We start from the raw sequence: 14,687 nt of genomic DNA on the forward strand, positions 1-14,687 counted from the left end.
AAATTGTTTGCAAACACGACATGTATATCAAAACAGTTTGAATTTCGAAAAGAAATGTTTGCATAGATGCATAAACTAAAAAAAAATGCATGCGAAGGAAAATTGTTCATACCCCCTCCAAATAAATACTAGTTCGTCCCTTACAATAGATCCAAAAAATCTCTGTACTAAAAAATAATTTGAAAAAGGTCATAATTTCGTGTGTGCGAAGAATCACAAGCTTACTCCATTGTCGTTGTGGGTTCACAAGACTACATTGTGAATAAAGATCGTGCGTGACTTACCAACCATAAAGTATTCAAATTTTCACTACAGTATTATCAAAATTCAGTAATTCGTAATGATTTACGTAATAGCGCATTTATCACTAGCATGCACCGGGCGACTGACATTGACCGCAGAAAAAGGCCAATATTGGTCGAATTATCCGGCAGAGCACATTTATCTTCCAAAATGGGAAGCTACGACGGTGAAATAACGTCTGATCTCAAATTCAATCGCACCGAGAATAATTTCAGTCTTCCTGATTACAAAGTTCCATTTGAGTTTCGTGAACCTTACATTTTATCCGGCTATCGTCGCCCTCAAATATCTGCAAGGGAATGTTTACACAGCCTCTTCAAACGATCCAACGAAACCATCAATGTCTGGTCGTCTCTTGCTGCTCTTTCTGTCTTCGTTTGTCGCTCGATCGTTGTCTTCAAGCAGCACAATCCATTCGACGATGTATTTTTTTATCCGTTGTTATCCTTCGTTTTGGGGTCGTGCAGTATGTTTCTTATGAGCGCTGGAGCGCATCTGTTCAACGCCATGTCGAGCAAAACTCGCCATGTTTGCTTCTTCTTCGATTACGCCGCTATTAGCGTGTACGCCTTTTCTGTTGGACAGGCGTTTTATTTTTACTCAAGACCTCTGAACACAGATTGGCTAATCTTCCGCTCCTATTCGCTTTTTGTGGTTGTGTGTGTCTTCGTTTCTATTTTATCTACATACGCCTGCTGTGCATCAAGACACCGTTGGATCGATTTCAAGTTTTTACTCCGCACTGGAACTTTTGCATCATCGTTCTTTATAAACACTCTGCCATATTGGGTTAGAATGTATCAGTGCACGTCAGAAGTAGATTGCAATGTTGTGTCTATCCCTTATTTCAAGCGTCAGTTTTTGTTATTTGCAATAGGTGCGTTCACTAATGGCAGCAGGCTACCCGAAAGACTTATTCCTGGTGTGTTCGACTTCTTTGGTCAAAGTCATCACTTTATGCACATTCTTTGCGCTATTGGTACAATGAATGAGCTTACAGCTATTAATTTGGACATGTTAGGAAGGAGGAAAGCTCTGGAAGATTTGTCACCAATTCCAACGTTTTCAAACAGCCTTTGTCTGACATTGCTTGTACTAGCTGGTAATATTGCTGTTGTGTTTTGGTTCACAAAGTCCATCAAGTCAACTGACAATGAAGACAAGAGGAAAGCACGAGGTAAAGAAAATTGAACTACCTGAGATATTGATTTGAAGCGAAATCGGATATTTAGTGGATCCATACTTTCTAAAAGAAAAGAAAAACACGCCTTAACCCTAATTGGGGTAGGGGTTCAGCATTTAACGTCACCCCCCTTTTGCTCAAGGTAACTAAACTCTAATAATCGCCCGTTGAGGTCAGCCAACGTCCCGCAGACATGAAAAAAAAAAACCGCCCTTAGCCTTTTTCTCCTTTTCCTCCTTTGCCTCAGCCAAAACACCATTTTGAAGTCACTTTCTCTAAAAATAATCCATAAACGTTTGATAATCCCTCCGAGAAAACCTCAGCAACAGTGCTGTGTGGATTCTTTTTGGGTGGCTTTAAATATATAGTCATTATTCCAGTAACATATAAAATCTTGATCTACTGATGTCCGCATGTTGTAAAATTGTGATTTTAAGTGTATAGTCCGATTCGTGTATAATTAATGTAAGTGTGTTGCCATTCTGACATTGCACGGGTAAAATATTATTTGTTTCATAGCTGCCCTTAAAAAAAATTACTTGTGAAAAAATGTGTCGTTGTTAAGTGGAAAGTTAGGTAATAAGGCTGATTCCTTTTTTTGAGTCACTATAATTATTGTACTAAGGTGCGGCTTATTTTAACACGATTTCTTTGTAGAATCATAAATTCAAATTGCCCGTGCTCATTTTGCATAGAAATCAACCCAAAGAGAACAAAAGCTCTTAATATTCTTTTCTCGCTCTCTGTTAGAGCGTGTTAATGTCTTGTACGGATTAATTAGCGAGGGTGGTGTGGGCACGCAATGTAGGAATAAAAAAAAATGTTCAATGTTGTTCTGTAGTTGTGTTTTTTGTTCTTTCTTAATTTATATTCGAAAACAGGTATTGATTTTCCAGCTACTCTAGTCCATTACCGTATTCCAGTTTCCGTGACAGAGAAATGCTTCTCGGCCTTTCCCGAACAATAGGTTCTTTGCACAACCATTGCAACTGATCTTTTTAAACATTAATCGGAATGGCCGCACTACAGCCTAGTCCCTTTGCGTACTCGGCTCATGGGAGTCTGAGCTCTATCACGAGTGGTGACGTCTATGATGAAGTAAGCAAGGTTGTAAATTCTGAGACATTTGATGTTTAAATGTGAGATTTTCTGGCAATCTTACCAATTTCATTACCCTCTTTAAATTTCTGACATCCATTTTGCATGCCAATTATTGTGATTGACAACTGAGGTCACGTGATAGGGTTATGAACAAGCCTATCAAATCAGAAAGTGGAAATCTATTTCTTCACGCACTAGTGCTGTCAAGAGCGATGCATTTTCACATCCCTTATGTTTTTGAAGTTTGGGAAAAAACTTTTCATTTTAAGTTTTTTGTTATTACTGTAATAGTTCTCTATTCTTTGCTCACTTATTAGGCATTTTGATGAAAATCTCAAATTTTCACTGTTTTACCAGCGAATCACGACTGCATGTGACGGTTTACCAACGGCTTACCCTTATGGATGGCATTACAATGACGTCAAAGTTACATTTTCAAATCATTTTGATTACGTGCTTGTGCGATTTTTATTCACTTACTGCGAAGAATCACAAGCTCACTCTCTCGTTTGTAGTTCCACAACACTGGGTAGTGGATAAACATCGTGTGTGACTCACCAACAATGAAAATAATTTCCATTTTATTACCTATACTTCGGTAATTGGTAATGATGTACATAATAGTTTTTTTTAGGGGCCAACCATTTTACTTTTGTGGGGAGGGTTGGGTGATTTGCTGTGGGCAGGAAATTTTTTTTAACCCCTTCATTGACAATGAAATTTTTTTCTTGGGGTCTGTGCTTGCATGATATTTTTTTTCTGGCTCCTTCCTTCTGCATGAAATTCTTTTTCGTTAAACAGGGTTGAAAAGGAAGACATCAATACATTGCAAATTAAATTGTAAAGGTGCCATGTACATTTTGCCTATAAAAAATCAATAGACCAAAAACATTCAGAAATACAGTGGCATACACATAACTCGCATAAAATTCAACCGACTTGCGTGTAGTAGACATGCTTTAAATCTTCATTATCTCGTGGTACTGTCACACAACAAACAAGGAACTCAAAAGACTAAACGCTCGTTCAAATTGATGCAAGATACATAACGATACCTTACCGACTGTACAGTAACGTCTCTCTAAAACAAAGCAATAGCTTTCTCGAAGTAAAGCTACGCAGTCTCTGGCTAAACCCCCTAAACTTGACTGAAATTAATAAATTTATCATTCGTGATGAAAAGCAACACACCTTGCAACAACATAAACAGCCGGGCCCTCAGGGGTGGAAGAGGAATTATTCCTTCACATTTTTCACGACTTATGCATTAATCCTTTATTTATTTGCCTAAATAAATGGCCGTTCATTTTGTATGAGATGGGGGTGGAATTGATCGACAGTGTAATGGACTTGATGCTTTTTGATACATAACAAAGTAGGGGGTTCTGGGGGCATGCTCCCCCGGGAAGGTTTTCTCTTTTTGAAGCCCAGAACTGTTATTTTAGGCATTCTGGTAGAATTTTTGCGCCATTTTAGATGCCCATCATACAATACTTGAAGGTAAAGATTTTGCGTGTCCCACCCTCTGTGGCCTAGAGACTGAGAAGATAATGTTTGAGCACCGTGAATAACCACTATTTAATATTCCTTTACTGTAAAATTCATTATTCCAAGCATTGAACCTTCAATATTCATTTTCTGTCCTTATTCATTTTCTGTCTAACCGCAATATCAAAAACTAATACAGAGGTGTCAAAATGTACAAACAGGAAACCGTGCCGATATATCACCTCTACACATATAGAACTGACATAGCATAGTACCATTTCTAAACACCTTTGGAGCGTCAAAATGAATTAGACGACCAGATACAATATTACCGAATGGCTTACTTTGTACAAATGTCTAGGCCTGTCATCTATTTTTTGCTATGCTATGAATCCTTCTAGATACTCAAAACTTTAAGCAGTGCTGATATCAAAAGGTCGAAGTGTCAACCCAGAGAACATCTTGCCAGAAATTTGTTTCCAGGCCACTGTTCCCGCATGAATTTTTTTTGGGACCACTGTCCTGTGCAGGAATTTTTTTCTTGCATGCATTCGCTTGCAGGATATTTTTTTCCAAAATCACCCAACACCCCCCTCAAAAGTAAAATGGTTCGCCCCTTACCGGTATGGACTGGGCGGCTGAGCTGACAAAACAGCAATATTGGTCAAGTAATGCACTATTGCTTGCCGTGTTGTTAAGATGATGATGAATATATTAGAACACCTCACTATCTTCTAAAAATGGGAAGCTGCAGTGAGCTAAATTCTAATCTCAATTTCAATCGCACCGAGGATAATTTCAGTCTTCCTGATTACAAAGTTCCATTTGAGTTTCGTGAACCTTACATTTTATCCGGCTATCGTCGCCCTCAAATATCTGCAAGGAAATGTTTGCACAGCCTCTTCAAACGATCCAACGAAACCATCAATGTCTGGTCGCATGTAATTGCCTTTGCAGTGATCTTTTCTCGCTCGATCGTTGTCTTCACGCAGCACAATCCATTTGACGATGCATTTGTATATCCGTTGCTATCCTTCGTTTTGGGATCGTGCAGTATGTTTCTCATGAGCGCTGGAGCGCATCTGTTCAACGCCATGTCGAGCAAGACTCGCCATGTTTGCTTCTTCTTTGATTACGCCGGCATCAGCGTGTACGCCTTTTCTGCTGGACAGGCGGTTATACTTCTATTCAAGACCCCTGAACACAGATTGGCTAATCATTCCGCTCTTATTCTCTTTTTGTGGTTGTGTGTGTCTTCGTTTCTATTTTATCCACGTACACCTGTTGTGCTTCAAGACACCGTTGGGTGAATTTCAAGTTTTTACTCCGCACTGGAACTTTTGCAGCATCCTTCTTTATAAACACTCTGCCATGTTGGCCCCGATTGTATCAGTGTACGTCAGAAGTAGATTGCAATGTCGTATCTATCTTTTATTTCAAGCGTCAGTTTATGTTCTATGCTGTGGCTGCTTTCGCTAATGGCAGCAAGTTACCCGAAAGACTTCTTCCCAGGTGTTTTCGACTTCTTTGGTCAAAGTCATCACTTTTTGCACATTCTTTGTGCTATTGCTAAAATGGATGAACTCACTGGCTTGTAATTTGGACATGTTAGGAAGAAGAAAAGCTCTGGAAGATTTGTCACCAATTCCCACGTTTACAAACAGTCTTTGTCTGACATTGCTTGTACTAGCTGGTAATATTGCTGTTGTGTTTTGGTTCACAAAGTCCATCAAGTCAATTGACAATGAAGGCAAGAGGAAAGCACGAGGAAAAGGCAACTGAACTACCTGAGATATTGATTTGGAGGAGAAAAAAATCAGCTATTTTTGGTGGATACATGCTTTTCAAAATAAAATCCACGCTCCTTAACTCCACTAAGGGTAGGCTATTGACTCAGAACTTCCCTCCACCCTTCCTTACAAGCTCGAAAGTCCGAGGTATTAATAAAGGTTACTGAACTCAGAGTATATCGCGCATTGAGGTCAGCCAACATTTACCTTCTTAATCGCTGCAGACATGGCAAATATACAAGCTGGTATACGCTTTCCATTAATTGTAGAAGCAATTTTTATATTGACATTGTATTTTAGATGTTATATTATTTGTTTTTATAACTGCTATTGAACAAACATTTTATTTTGAAAGATATAGTCGTTATATATATAAGCCGAGTATTTTTAGGAGTCACTATTATATTGTACTAAAGTTCGGCTTATTTTAACAAGACTGTTTTGTGGAAACACAAATGTAAATTGCTCGTACTCATTTTGCATAGAAAATAAACCCAAAAATCGACAAAAAGAACAAAAGCTCTCAATATTCTTTTCTCGCTCTCTGTTAGAGCGTGTTAATGTCTTGCACGGATTAATAAGCGAGGGTGGTGTGTGCACGCAATGGAGGAATAAAACAGACTTGTTCAATTTTGTTCTCTTAGTTTGTGGTTTTTCTTTCCTTACTTCTGTGAAAACAAGTATTAGAATTTTCCATCTACTCCAGCCGCTACCGTGTTCTAGTTTCCGCAAAAGAGATGCTCCCCGACCTTACACGAACAATTGGTCCCTTGCACAATTGTTTCACTTGACCCACCTTTGCATGCTTGACCCACGGGAGACTGGTCTCTATCGTGAGCGGTAGAGATAGAGTAGTCGCCTTCTCCCCTGACTTTGTCACGTGACAGGAGGCAAAAAGAGCATGTTGATGTTAGTAAGGTTGCAAAGTTTGAGAAAATCAACGTTTAACTGTGAGAGTTTTTGGCAGTTTGGAATTTGGTAAATTTGAAGGATTTGTACGCTGAGCATAGCAAATTTGCCAACCAGCAACTTTTTACCAAAATTGGCGAACTTACCAATTTTATCACGCTCTTTAAAATTCTGGCATCCATTTTGCACGCCAATTATCGTGATTGACAACTGAGTCACGTGATAGGGTTATGAACAGGCCTATCAGATCAGAAAGTGGAAATCTAATTCTTCCACTAGAGCAGGAGTCATGCATTCTTACGTTCCCTTATGTTTTTTAAGCTTGGGTAAAAATTCATATTGAGTTCATACAATCTCCAACAAGCTGTCCCTGGAGGCCGAGCTCAAAAGACGCAATGTCGCTCCCTCAACACTGCCCAGACCGACAAAACGAGTCTGGGAAAATCGTAAGCCGACAGAGCACACCAAAGCTCAGGTTTATGTGGCATGTATGGCAAAAACGCCTCTCTATGGCAGCGAATCGTGGACCCTCGCGCTCCCGCCAGGAAAAAAAAAGACTCAACGCATTTTATATGCGTTGCCTGAGGTGCATCCTGGGCATCTCATGGAGAGACCATGCACACAACAGCACAGTGCTCGTGAGAGCAGGTATCCTTTCCATGTTTACTTTTCTGAAACAGAGACGCAATGCGTTGGCTGGGGCATGGCCGCATCCCCAAGGACCTCTTATATGGAGAGCTGGCAGCTGGAAAAAGGCCAACAGGAAGACCCCAGCTGCGTTTCCAAGGCACTTGTAAATGCGACCTAAAGGCTCTTGACATCAACACCAACTCCTGAGAGGTAGTCGCAGCAGACAGGGATACCTGGACGCATGGAGTGCAATAGGGGCTTACGCAGTTCGAAACTGAACTGATGCAGCAAGCTGAGGAGAAACAACCTCACAATTTCATAATCCTGCAGAATTGACGGATGCCTACTCTATAAGAAAAATAAACGTGGCATCCGGACGTGAAAGGAAAAAGTAACTCGTTTCTTAATTCGTACACGCGTTTATTTTACCCGCTCCAGCACCGGTCCGAGAGCCAGCCTATAACTCCCTCACAGGAAACTTCTAAAACCCCCGGCAGGTGGTGTTACTTAGCAACTATGAATTTATATTGTAGATATAAATGTTGACTCCTATCTTAGTAGACACAATGAATCCAGAACTCGCGGCAGCCATAATTTCAAATATACGCAATATAGAGCGACGAAAAATGCGTATTTTTACTCGTATTTTCCGAGGACAATAAGAGAGTGGAATGCACTCCCTGCGGCGATTGTTGAGTCCGGCTCTCTTACGTCCTTCCAGTCTGGACTGCGCGAGCATTTTTATTAATTTAGTAGTTTACCCATATAATTTTAGAATTTTTAGATTTTTAGAATTAATTTAGAATTTTTTTCCATACCCGTATTCTAAAATCCATACACGCATTCTGATTTGTATGTTGGTAGCGTAAGTAACGTACCAAAGGTTAGTAAATCGTTTTTAAACCGTATCAAATGATTCTTTTTGTTTTTTCCACCCGATGAAAGGTTCCCTTAAACACCATACCCATTTTCGGATCAAAAACCATACCCTCTGGGGACCTAACTATATACCTATATAGCTCATACAGGGGAGTCCCCCTACAAGTAAAAAAACTCCGACCACAGGATGTCTCTAAGCGGTTCTACTGTTCTACAATAGTCCACTCTGCCGCCACCTGACTAATAGCTATGGGGATAGCTGATGGAGCCCAGGTGTAGTCTCTTCCAGGCTCTCGGTAGTTGAGGGGGAGCGGAAAAAGCGGGTGTGCAAGGGAAAAACGACTACGTACTGAAAGCCTGGAACAGGCTAGCCCTGGAATGACAAGGGAAGCATTTACTTCTCCTTTGCCTAGGCCGCACTAGTTAAATGTCTCTGACGACAACAACAATGGTTGGTCAACGTCAGTGATGAAGGTCAAGGTCAGTCATGCATGCATATGGCATTTCCTTTGTAAAAATCTCTTCTCAGAGAATAAAATTGAAAGGTATGTAACTGATATGTCAATTTGCAAAGAGTTAGAGACGGGGGTTGGGGGGGGGGGGGGGGGGTGTTAGCCCTGCCCCCAAATATTTCCAAAAAATAAAGACCTGCTAAGAGAAGAGTCTCTAAAGCCCACCACTTCAAGTCACTAGTCAGCCCCCATTCCCCTCCCCCAATTGGAAAAATGCTAACACAGTACATCATGTTGTACATTACAAAGCTCAGTGCAAAGTGCATTATTTTGAAGTAACGTGATGCCTGCCTGTTGATTCTATTTTTCTTGTACCACAAATGGAAAGAAAACAATGCAATAAGAAATAACAAGGAACCTTGGATACCTTTACAATCAGATGAACATTTTTATTTGTCAATAATTATACAAAACTAGGGATTTCTTTCAAGCTAATAATGCTAACAAGAGCGTTCACGATTTAATTCTACTTGGATTGGCATTCGATTTCACCTTAGAAGATATTCAATACTGTCAAGCAAAGGAGCCTGGGACCAACTACCATAATGCAAACATGGCAGCAATCCTATGTTCCGAGTTCACGTTAAACAAAAAAAACTTCAACAAAACTTTTACTTTTTCCTGTTTTACTATAAAAACAACTAAAAACAAAATTAAATTTCAAATTAAGAGGTAAAAGGCACTACTCTATAGATTGATTAAAAACATTATTTAAGTTACAACGCAGAAACAGTTGACAAGGTGTACAACTTCTCTTTTTTTTCACTTGTTTTCTGCAAATAATTTTCAATTTTGTTACTCAAATCAGAATATCTGTTTTCATATATTTTTGGTTTTACAAATGTTACGGCTCGTGCTTCTGGTCCATCATTTAAATAGAAATGTTTGTAAGTACTAAAAGAGGGCTAAATGTAAAATAATTAAGTAAGATCATTTATTTTATAAATAAATTTAAAAAATAAATAGACAAAATAATTAGCATTCCAATAAATCATTACTGGTATCTGTTTACATTAAATTTTGAAAAGGCTGTAATGGATTAAAATATTTAAATAAATATAACAAATAAAGAACTAGTTGAAAGTGCACAGAGGAAAAAAAGTGACTTACTAGAAATTAATTTTGAGATCATTATAAACTGGCAGGGACTTCATTGGATGGTTTTCAACCGCGGGTCAAGGAATCAGAGGGAGCGGCTGAGGCCGGATGAAATCGGAGGTGCGGGTTGCAGAGTCCGGTTTTGACCACTAGCTGGTGTTGTTCTGGTAGCCCTTATTTAACTCCCGCTGCGCTTGTAAATAGCCAACTGGTCTGCCTCTGCTAGTTGGAATTTTTAACACTCGTTATGTTATTTACACATTTAAATCAACTGCCTTGTAAAGCCCCATTAGGGGAGTTGGTAGTTTCCATATGGATTATTTTTCAATTTTGTGTTAAAATACCAAAACCAAAGCTAAGTAATTACTTTGGCCAATCACTAAGGACACATACAATCCAGTGAACCAAAAAAACTTGAAGCAATTACGGTACATGCAGTCAGCACAAAACGTGGGAAAATGTGTGCAGAGCACCCGAGCGGAACCGGGCGCGAGGCGAAGCGGAGCGAGGGGAGCGAACCACGGGGGACGGAGCCGAAGCGAGGCGCAAGGGGGGGCGGCGAGGTGATGTAGTAACAAATGGTTATGGTTTAACTTCTGATTGGCTGAGAAAGTGGTGGGAGTTTTTAAAACCAAACACTAAGCATAAAACTGCCAACTCTCACCCCTTAGGCATGAGTCTTACCACTGGTCGAAAAATGTGAGTTATTACAACTATAACAGAAACAGTTTCCAAAAAATTAATGTGTAAGCTGTTCTGAACGTCTTCAGAATACTTTGGACGTCTTCAGGAAACTTCAGACATGGTAGTATTGTCTTTGGAAATCCTGGCACTCTCAGGATATGAATCTCACGCCTTTGAACCAGGAAAAGTTGGCAGGTATATAAGCATAGTAAAGCAAAACCAAAGCAAATGGGAATCACTTTTGACTCTCAAGTGAAAACTGCTCTATGGCTACATACATGAACGACTTATGACACAAAATAATTATCCAAACTCAGTATAAAAGGGAATTTCATGTTAAATGATCAGACCATTTCCCATATTCAGAATTTAGGATTTATTTTGTGATAATGACTCGAAAATTAAGAAACATAGCACCTTTACTTGGATGGATAGAGATGCCTCAATAACCTGATAGCATGTAACATAATGTTCTAGACTAAAAGGTTTAAAACCATAACCCTACAAGTCTGTGAAGCGTGAAACTAGGGCAAAAATTATACCATGACGTGTGAAAATAGCTAGAAAAGACATGTGATTCGTGAATTCTGCTGTTTCAAGTATAGATGACACACGAATTTGGTTAAAATTTGTAACTGAAATGGGATCACGACACCCCCTTTGCTACCCTCTGAAATAATTCCTGAGAAACAAGTTGTCGGCAATAAGTCTATATATTTGCTAAAATAATGTAATAAAAATGAACACCCAAATGAGCAACACAGTGACTGTATTTCCTCAGACAAGTAAACAACCAGGTGCACTAACAATATAATATACATATAAAACCAGGACATTGTAGTTACCGGTATATGTCCTTTTCTTATTAGGAAAATGGTGTGTTTTCATTTTATTTGATTATAGGCAACAATGAATAAAATTCAACCTTTTGTTTTTGGTGATGCCCCACCACAATTTTGTTTTGTCTGACTGATGGTGTCTTAGTAGGACATATGTCCTTTTAAGTGGAAAAAGAAAAAAAAATTGCAGCCCTGCGCTTATTAGAGGAAGGGCACATGTATTTGAGGATGGGTGCTCAATTGGAGAAATACAGTCTGCGTCAACACCAACACCAATTAGAATATGGATTTTTTTATCACACTAAAAGAACATTTTACTGCTTTTTGTTATCAAAACAGAAATTATGATTAATATTAATGGCACCTCAAACACCTTGTTTTGACTTCCCCCTTAAAAATGGATCCCTGCTCTTCCAAAATAAAATTCACACCCCCTAACGCCCTTTGTTTTGCCAAAATAATAGGGGTGTCAAGGGGGCGTGAATTTTATTTTGGAAAGGCAGGGACCGGATTTACTATTCAGTGGCTGATTTCTCTCAATAGCAGTTCAGTTTCCTTTACCTCGTGCTTTCCTCTTGTCTTCATTGTCAGCTGACTTGATGGACTTTGTGAACCAAAACACAACAGCAATATTACCAGCTAGTACAAGCAATGTCAGACAAAGACTGTTTGTAAACGTGGGAATTGGTGACAAATCTTCCAGAGCTTTCCTCCTTCCTAACATGTCCAAATAAATGGCTGTAAACTCGTCCACTGTACCAATAGCGCAAAGAACGTGCAAAAAGTGATGACTTTGACCAAAGAAGTCGAAAACACCTGGAAGAAGTCTTTCGGGTAACCTGCTGCCATTGGCGAAAGCAGCCACAGCAAAGAACATGAACTGTCGCTTGAAATAAGGGATGGACACAACATTGCAGTCTGCTTCTGACGTGCACTGATACATTCTAACCCAATATGGCAGAGTGTTTATAAAGAACGATGCTGCAAAAGTTCCAGTGCGGAGTAAAAACTTGAAATCGATCCAACGGTGTCTTGAAGCACAGCAAGAGTACGTGGATAAAATAGAAACAAAGACACACACAACCACAAAAAGCCAATAAGAGCGGAATATTAGCCAATCTGTGTTCAGAGGTCTTGAATAAAAATAAAACGCCTGTCCAGCAGAAAACGCGTAGACACTGATCGCAGAGTAATCGCAGAAGAAACAAACATGGCGGGTCTTGCTCGACATGGAGTTGAACAGATGTGCTCCGGCGCTCATGAAAAACATTGCAGATGTTCCAACAGCAAACGATAGCAACGGATAAACAAATGCATCGTCAAATGGATTGTGCTGCTTGAAGACAACGATCGAGCGCCAAACGAGCACTGCAAAGGCAATTACATGCGACCAGACATTGATGGTTTCGTTGGATCGTTTGAAGAGGCTGTGTAAACATTCCCTTGCAGATATTTGAGGGCGACGATAGCCGGATAAAATGTAAGGTTCACGAAACTCAAATGGAACTTTGTAATCAGGAAGACTGAAATTATCCTCGGTGCGATTGAAATTGAGATCAGAGCTTATTTCAACGGAGCTTCCCATTTTGGAAAATTTCACACAAGATTGACCTTTTCAGCTTCGGTCCATGGCCCACAGCGCATGCTGGTAAAAGGGCTCTTACGTAAATCGTCTAAATCATTACGAAACACCGTTGACCTTTCCTTTCCGACTTTTCTCGCAAGAACAAAAGCTGTGGATTACTAACTTGTTCTTTTACTTAAAGTTAAGTTACTATAAACTGAACCATATAAATTTAAGCTTAATATTTTGTTTTGAATCGTCTTACTTTCAAATAGTCCCAGTTTTACCCCTGGTAGGGTGGGGTGGCGGTGTAGGATTGGGACTGTAGCCCGGAGCGGGGGGACCGAGCGGGGGTAGAGTGGTTGGGGGGCTGTTTAGCACCATCTCTGTTCACCCGTTTTAATACCGTATTTATTCGATTAAGCGCCCTGGGCGCTTATTAAATTTTTGGCCCTTGAGAGTGGGCGCTTATTCGAGGTGGGCGCTTATTCGAGGCTGGGCGCTAATTAAATTTTTACGATTTTCGGCAAATGTTAAGTTTAGATTTGTAACAAAACAATAAATAATAACAAAACGTGAAGATGTATCAAAGCAGAAATTTAATTGTTCATTGAAAGTTTCTGTACAATACTAAGAAAACTCGGTCATGGGGGAAGTCTTCTTAGTAGTACATAGTCAATTTCAATAATCAATACTCCTTTTATGGACTTCAGTTTTTTTCTTGGGTGGGGGTGGGCGCTTATTCGAGGCTGGGCGCTTATTAACTTTTCCTGCCTTAAGGGTGGGCGCTTATTCGAGGTGGGCGCTTATTCGAGGTTGGGCGCTAAATCGAATAAATACGGTAATCGATTTTAAGGCGCGCAGGGGTTTCGCTTAACATGGGTTTAACGGAAATATCTCGTTCGCGTTACAAGAAATCTAAAAACCCTGAGCTCATTATATATATATCTATATTTTGCGGTGTTTTGTAAATTGTTGAGTGATTTCAGTTAGGGATCCGATGTTTGGGAGCAGATAGTTTTTCTCAAAGGATTAGTAAAATTGAGAGAAATAAGAAATATTGGAGATTGAATGTGATTGTAAAATTATAATTTGAAGTTAAAAATTGGTAGACGTACACCAGACAGTCCCTGACAACCTAGAGTGCTCTTGCGTGGAGGTCAACTGTCTGGTGGTGTTTTAATTTTTTTTTCTTTCTTTTGAAAATTCATTCAAATTCAGGTAGAACCCACCTTACAAAGGATAGACGTACACCAGACAGTCCCCTGACAACCTAGAGTGCTCTTGCGTGGAGGTCAACTGTCTGGTGGTGTTTTACAAAGGATAGAAAAACTTAGATTTGTTTTTGGAGTAACAAAAAGTTTTATTCTATACTGATAAAGCTCGGTTTACCACTTTAGATACGCTAACAGTATAAAAATTGGGTATGGATTAGAGGCCAGGCAAGGTCTGGTGGAATATAATGTCAATACCAATCTTTCGAGAGGCAATGCCTTTCTTTTTCAAAGTCTACAGGGTCTTTAGAGTTATTATTTGTAAGACCCTGGAAAAAGGCACATTGGAATTATATTCCTTTACTTTACTTTATATTTCAGCCTTTTTTTCGTTTGTAATTAAATTTTAGAGCTGATTAGATCCACGCTGGTCCTTGCTTACATTGAATTGAATCAGTGAAAATGGGTTCCTAAAATGACTTATTTTGGTCTC

General features: G+C 39.5%; 2 protein-coding genes and 1 pseudogene across 2 annotated transcripts; 2 read left to right on the forward strand and 1 right to left on the reverse strand.

The window, feature by feature from the left end:
• Nucleotides 1–319: 319 nt before the first annotated feature.
• Nucleotides 320–2,318, forward strand: LOC144657148 (membrane progestin receptor gamma-B-like). Its single transcript, XM_078517456.1, has one exon. The coding sequence runs from the start codon at nucleotides 373–375 to the stop codon at nucleotides 1,492–1,494; it is 1,122 nt and encodes a 373-aa protein (XP_078373582.1). The 5' UTR covers nucleotides 320–372; the 3' UTR covers nucleotides 1,495–2,318.
• A 2,380-nt stretch (nucleotides 2,319–4,698) lies between these two features.
• On the forward strand, nucleotides 4,699–5,988 carry LOC144657151 (membrane progestin receptor gamma-B-like; annotated as a pseudogene).
• Nucleotides 5,989–11,417: 5,429 nt separating this feature from the next.
• LOC144657150 (membrane progestin receptor gamma-B-like) lies at nucleotides 11,418–13,377 on the reverse strand. Its single transcript, XM_078517458.1, has one exon. It carries the CDS (start codon nucleotides 12,999–13,001, stop codon nucleotides 11,964–11,966), a length of 1,038 nt encoding a protein of 345 aa, XP_078373584.1. The 5' UTR covers nucleotides 13,002–13,377; the 3' UTR covers nucleotides 11,418–11,963.
• Between the last annotated feature and the right edge of the window lie 1,310 nt (nucleotides 13,378–14,687).

The sequence above is a fragment of the Oculina patagonica genome, chromosome 6 (assembly GCF_052425735.1).
Source record: "Oculina patagonica isolate OP01 chromosome 6, crgOcupat, whole genome shotgun sequence".
Classification (NCBI taxonomy): Eukaryota; Metazoa; Cnidaria; class Anthozoa; order Scleractinia; family Oculinidae; genus Oculina; species Oculina patagonica.

Excerpts from the sequence above, each read along its gene's own strand:
- LOC144657148 (XM_078517456.1), top strand. The coding sequence starts at position 373 with ATGCACCGGGCGACTGACATTGACCGCAGAAAAAGGCCAATATTGGTC.
- LOC144657150 (XM_078517458.1), bottom strand. The coding sequence starts at position 13,001 with ATGGGAAGCTCCGTTGAAATAAGCTCTGATCTCAATTTCAATCGCACC.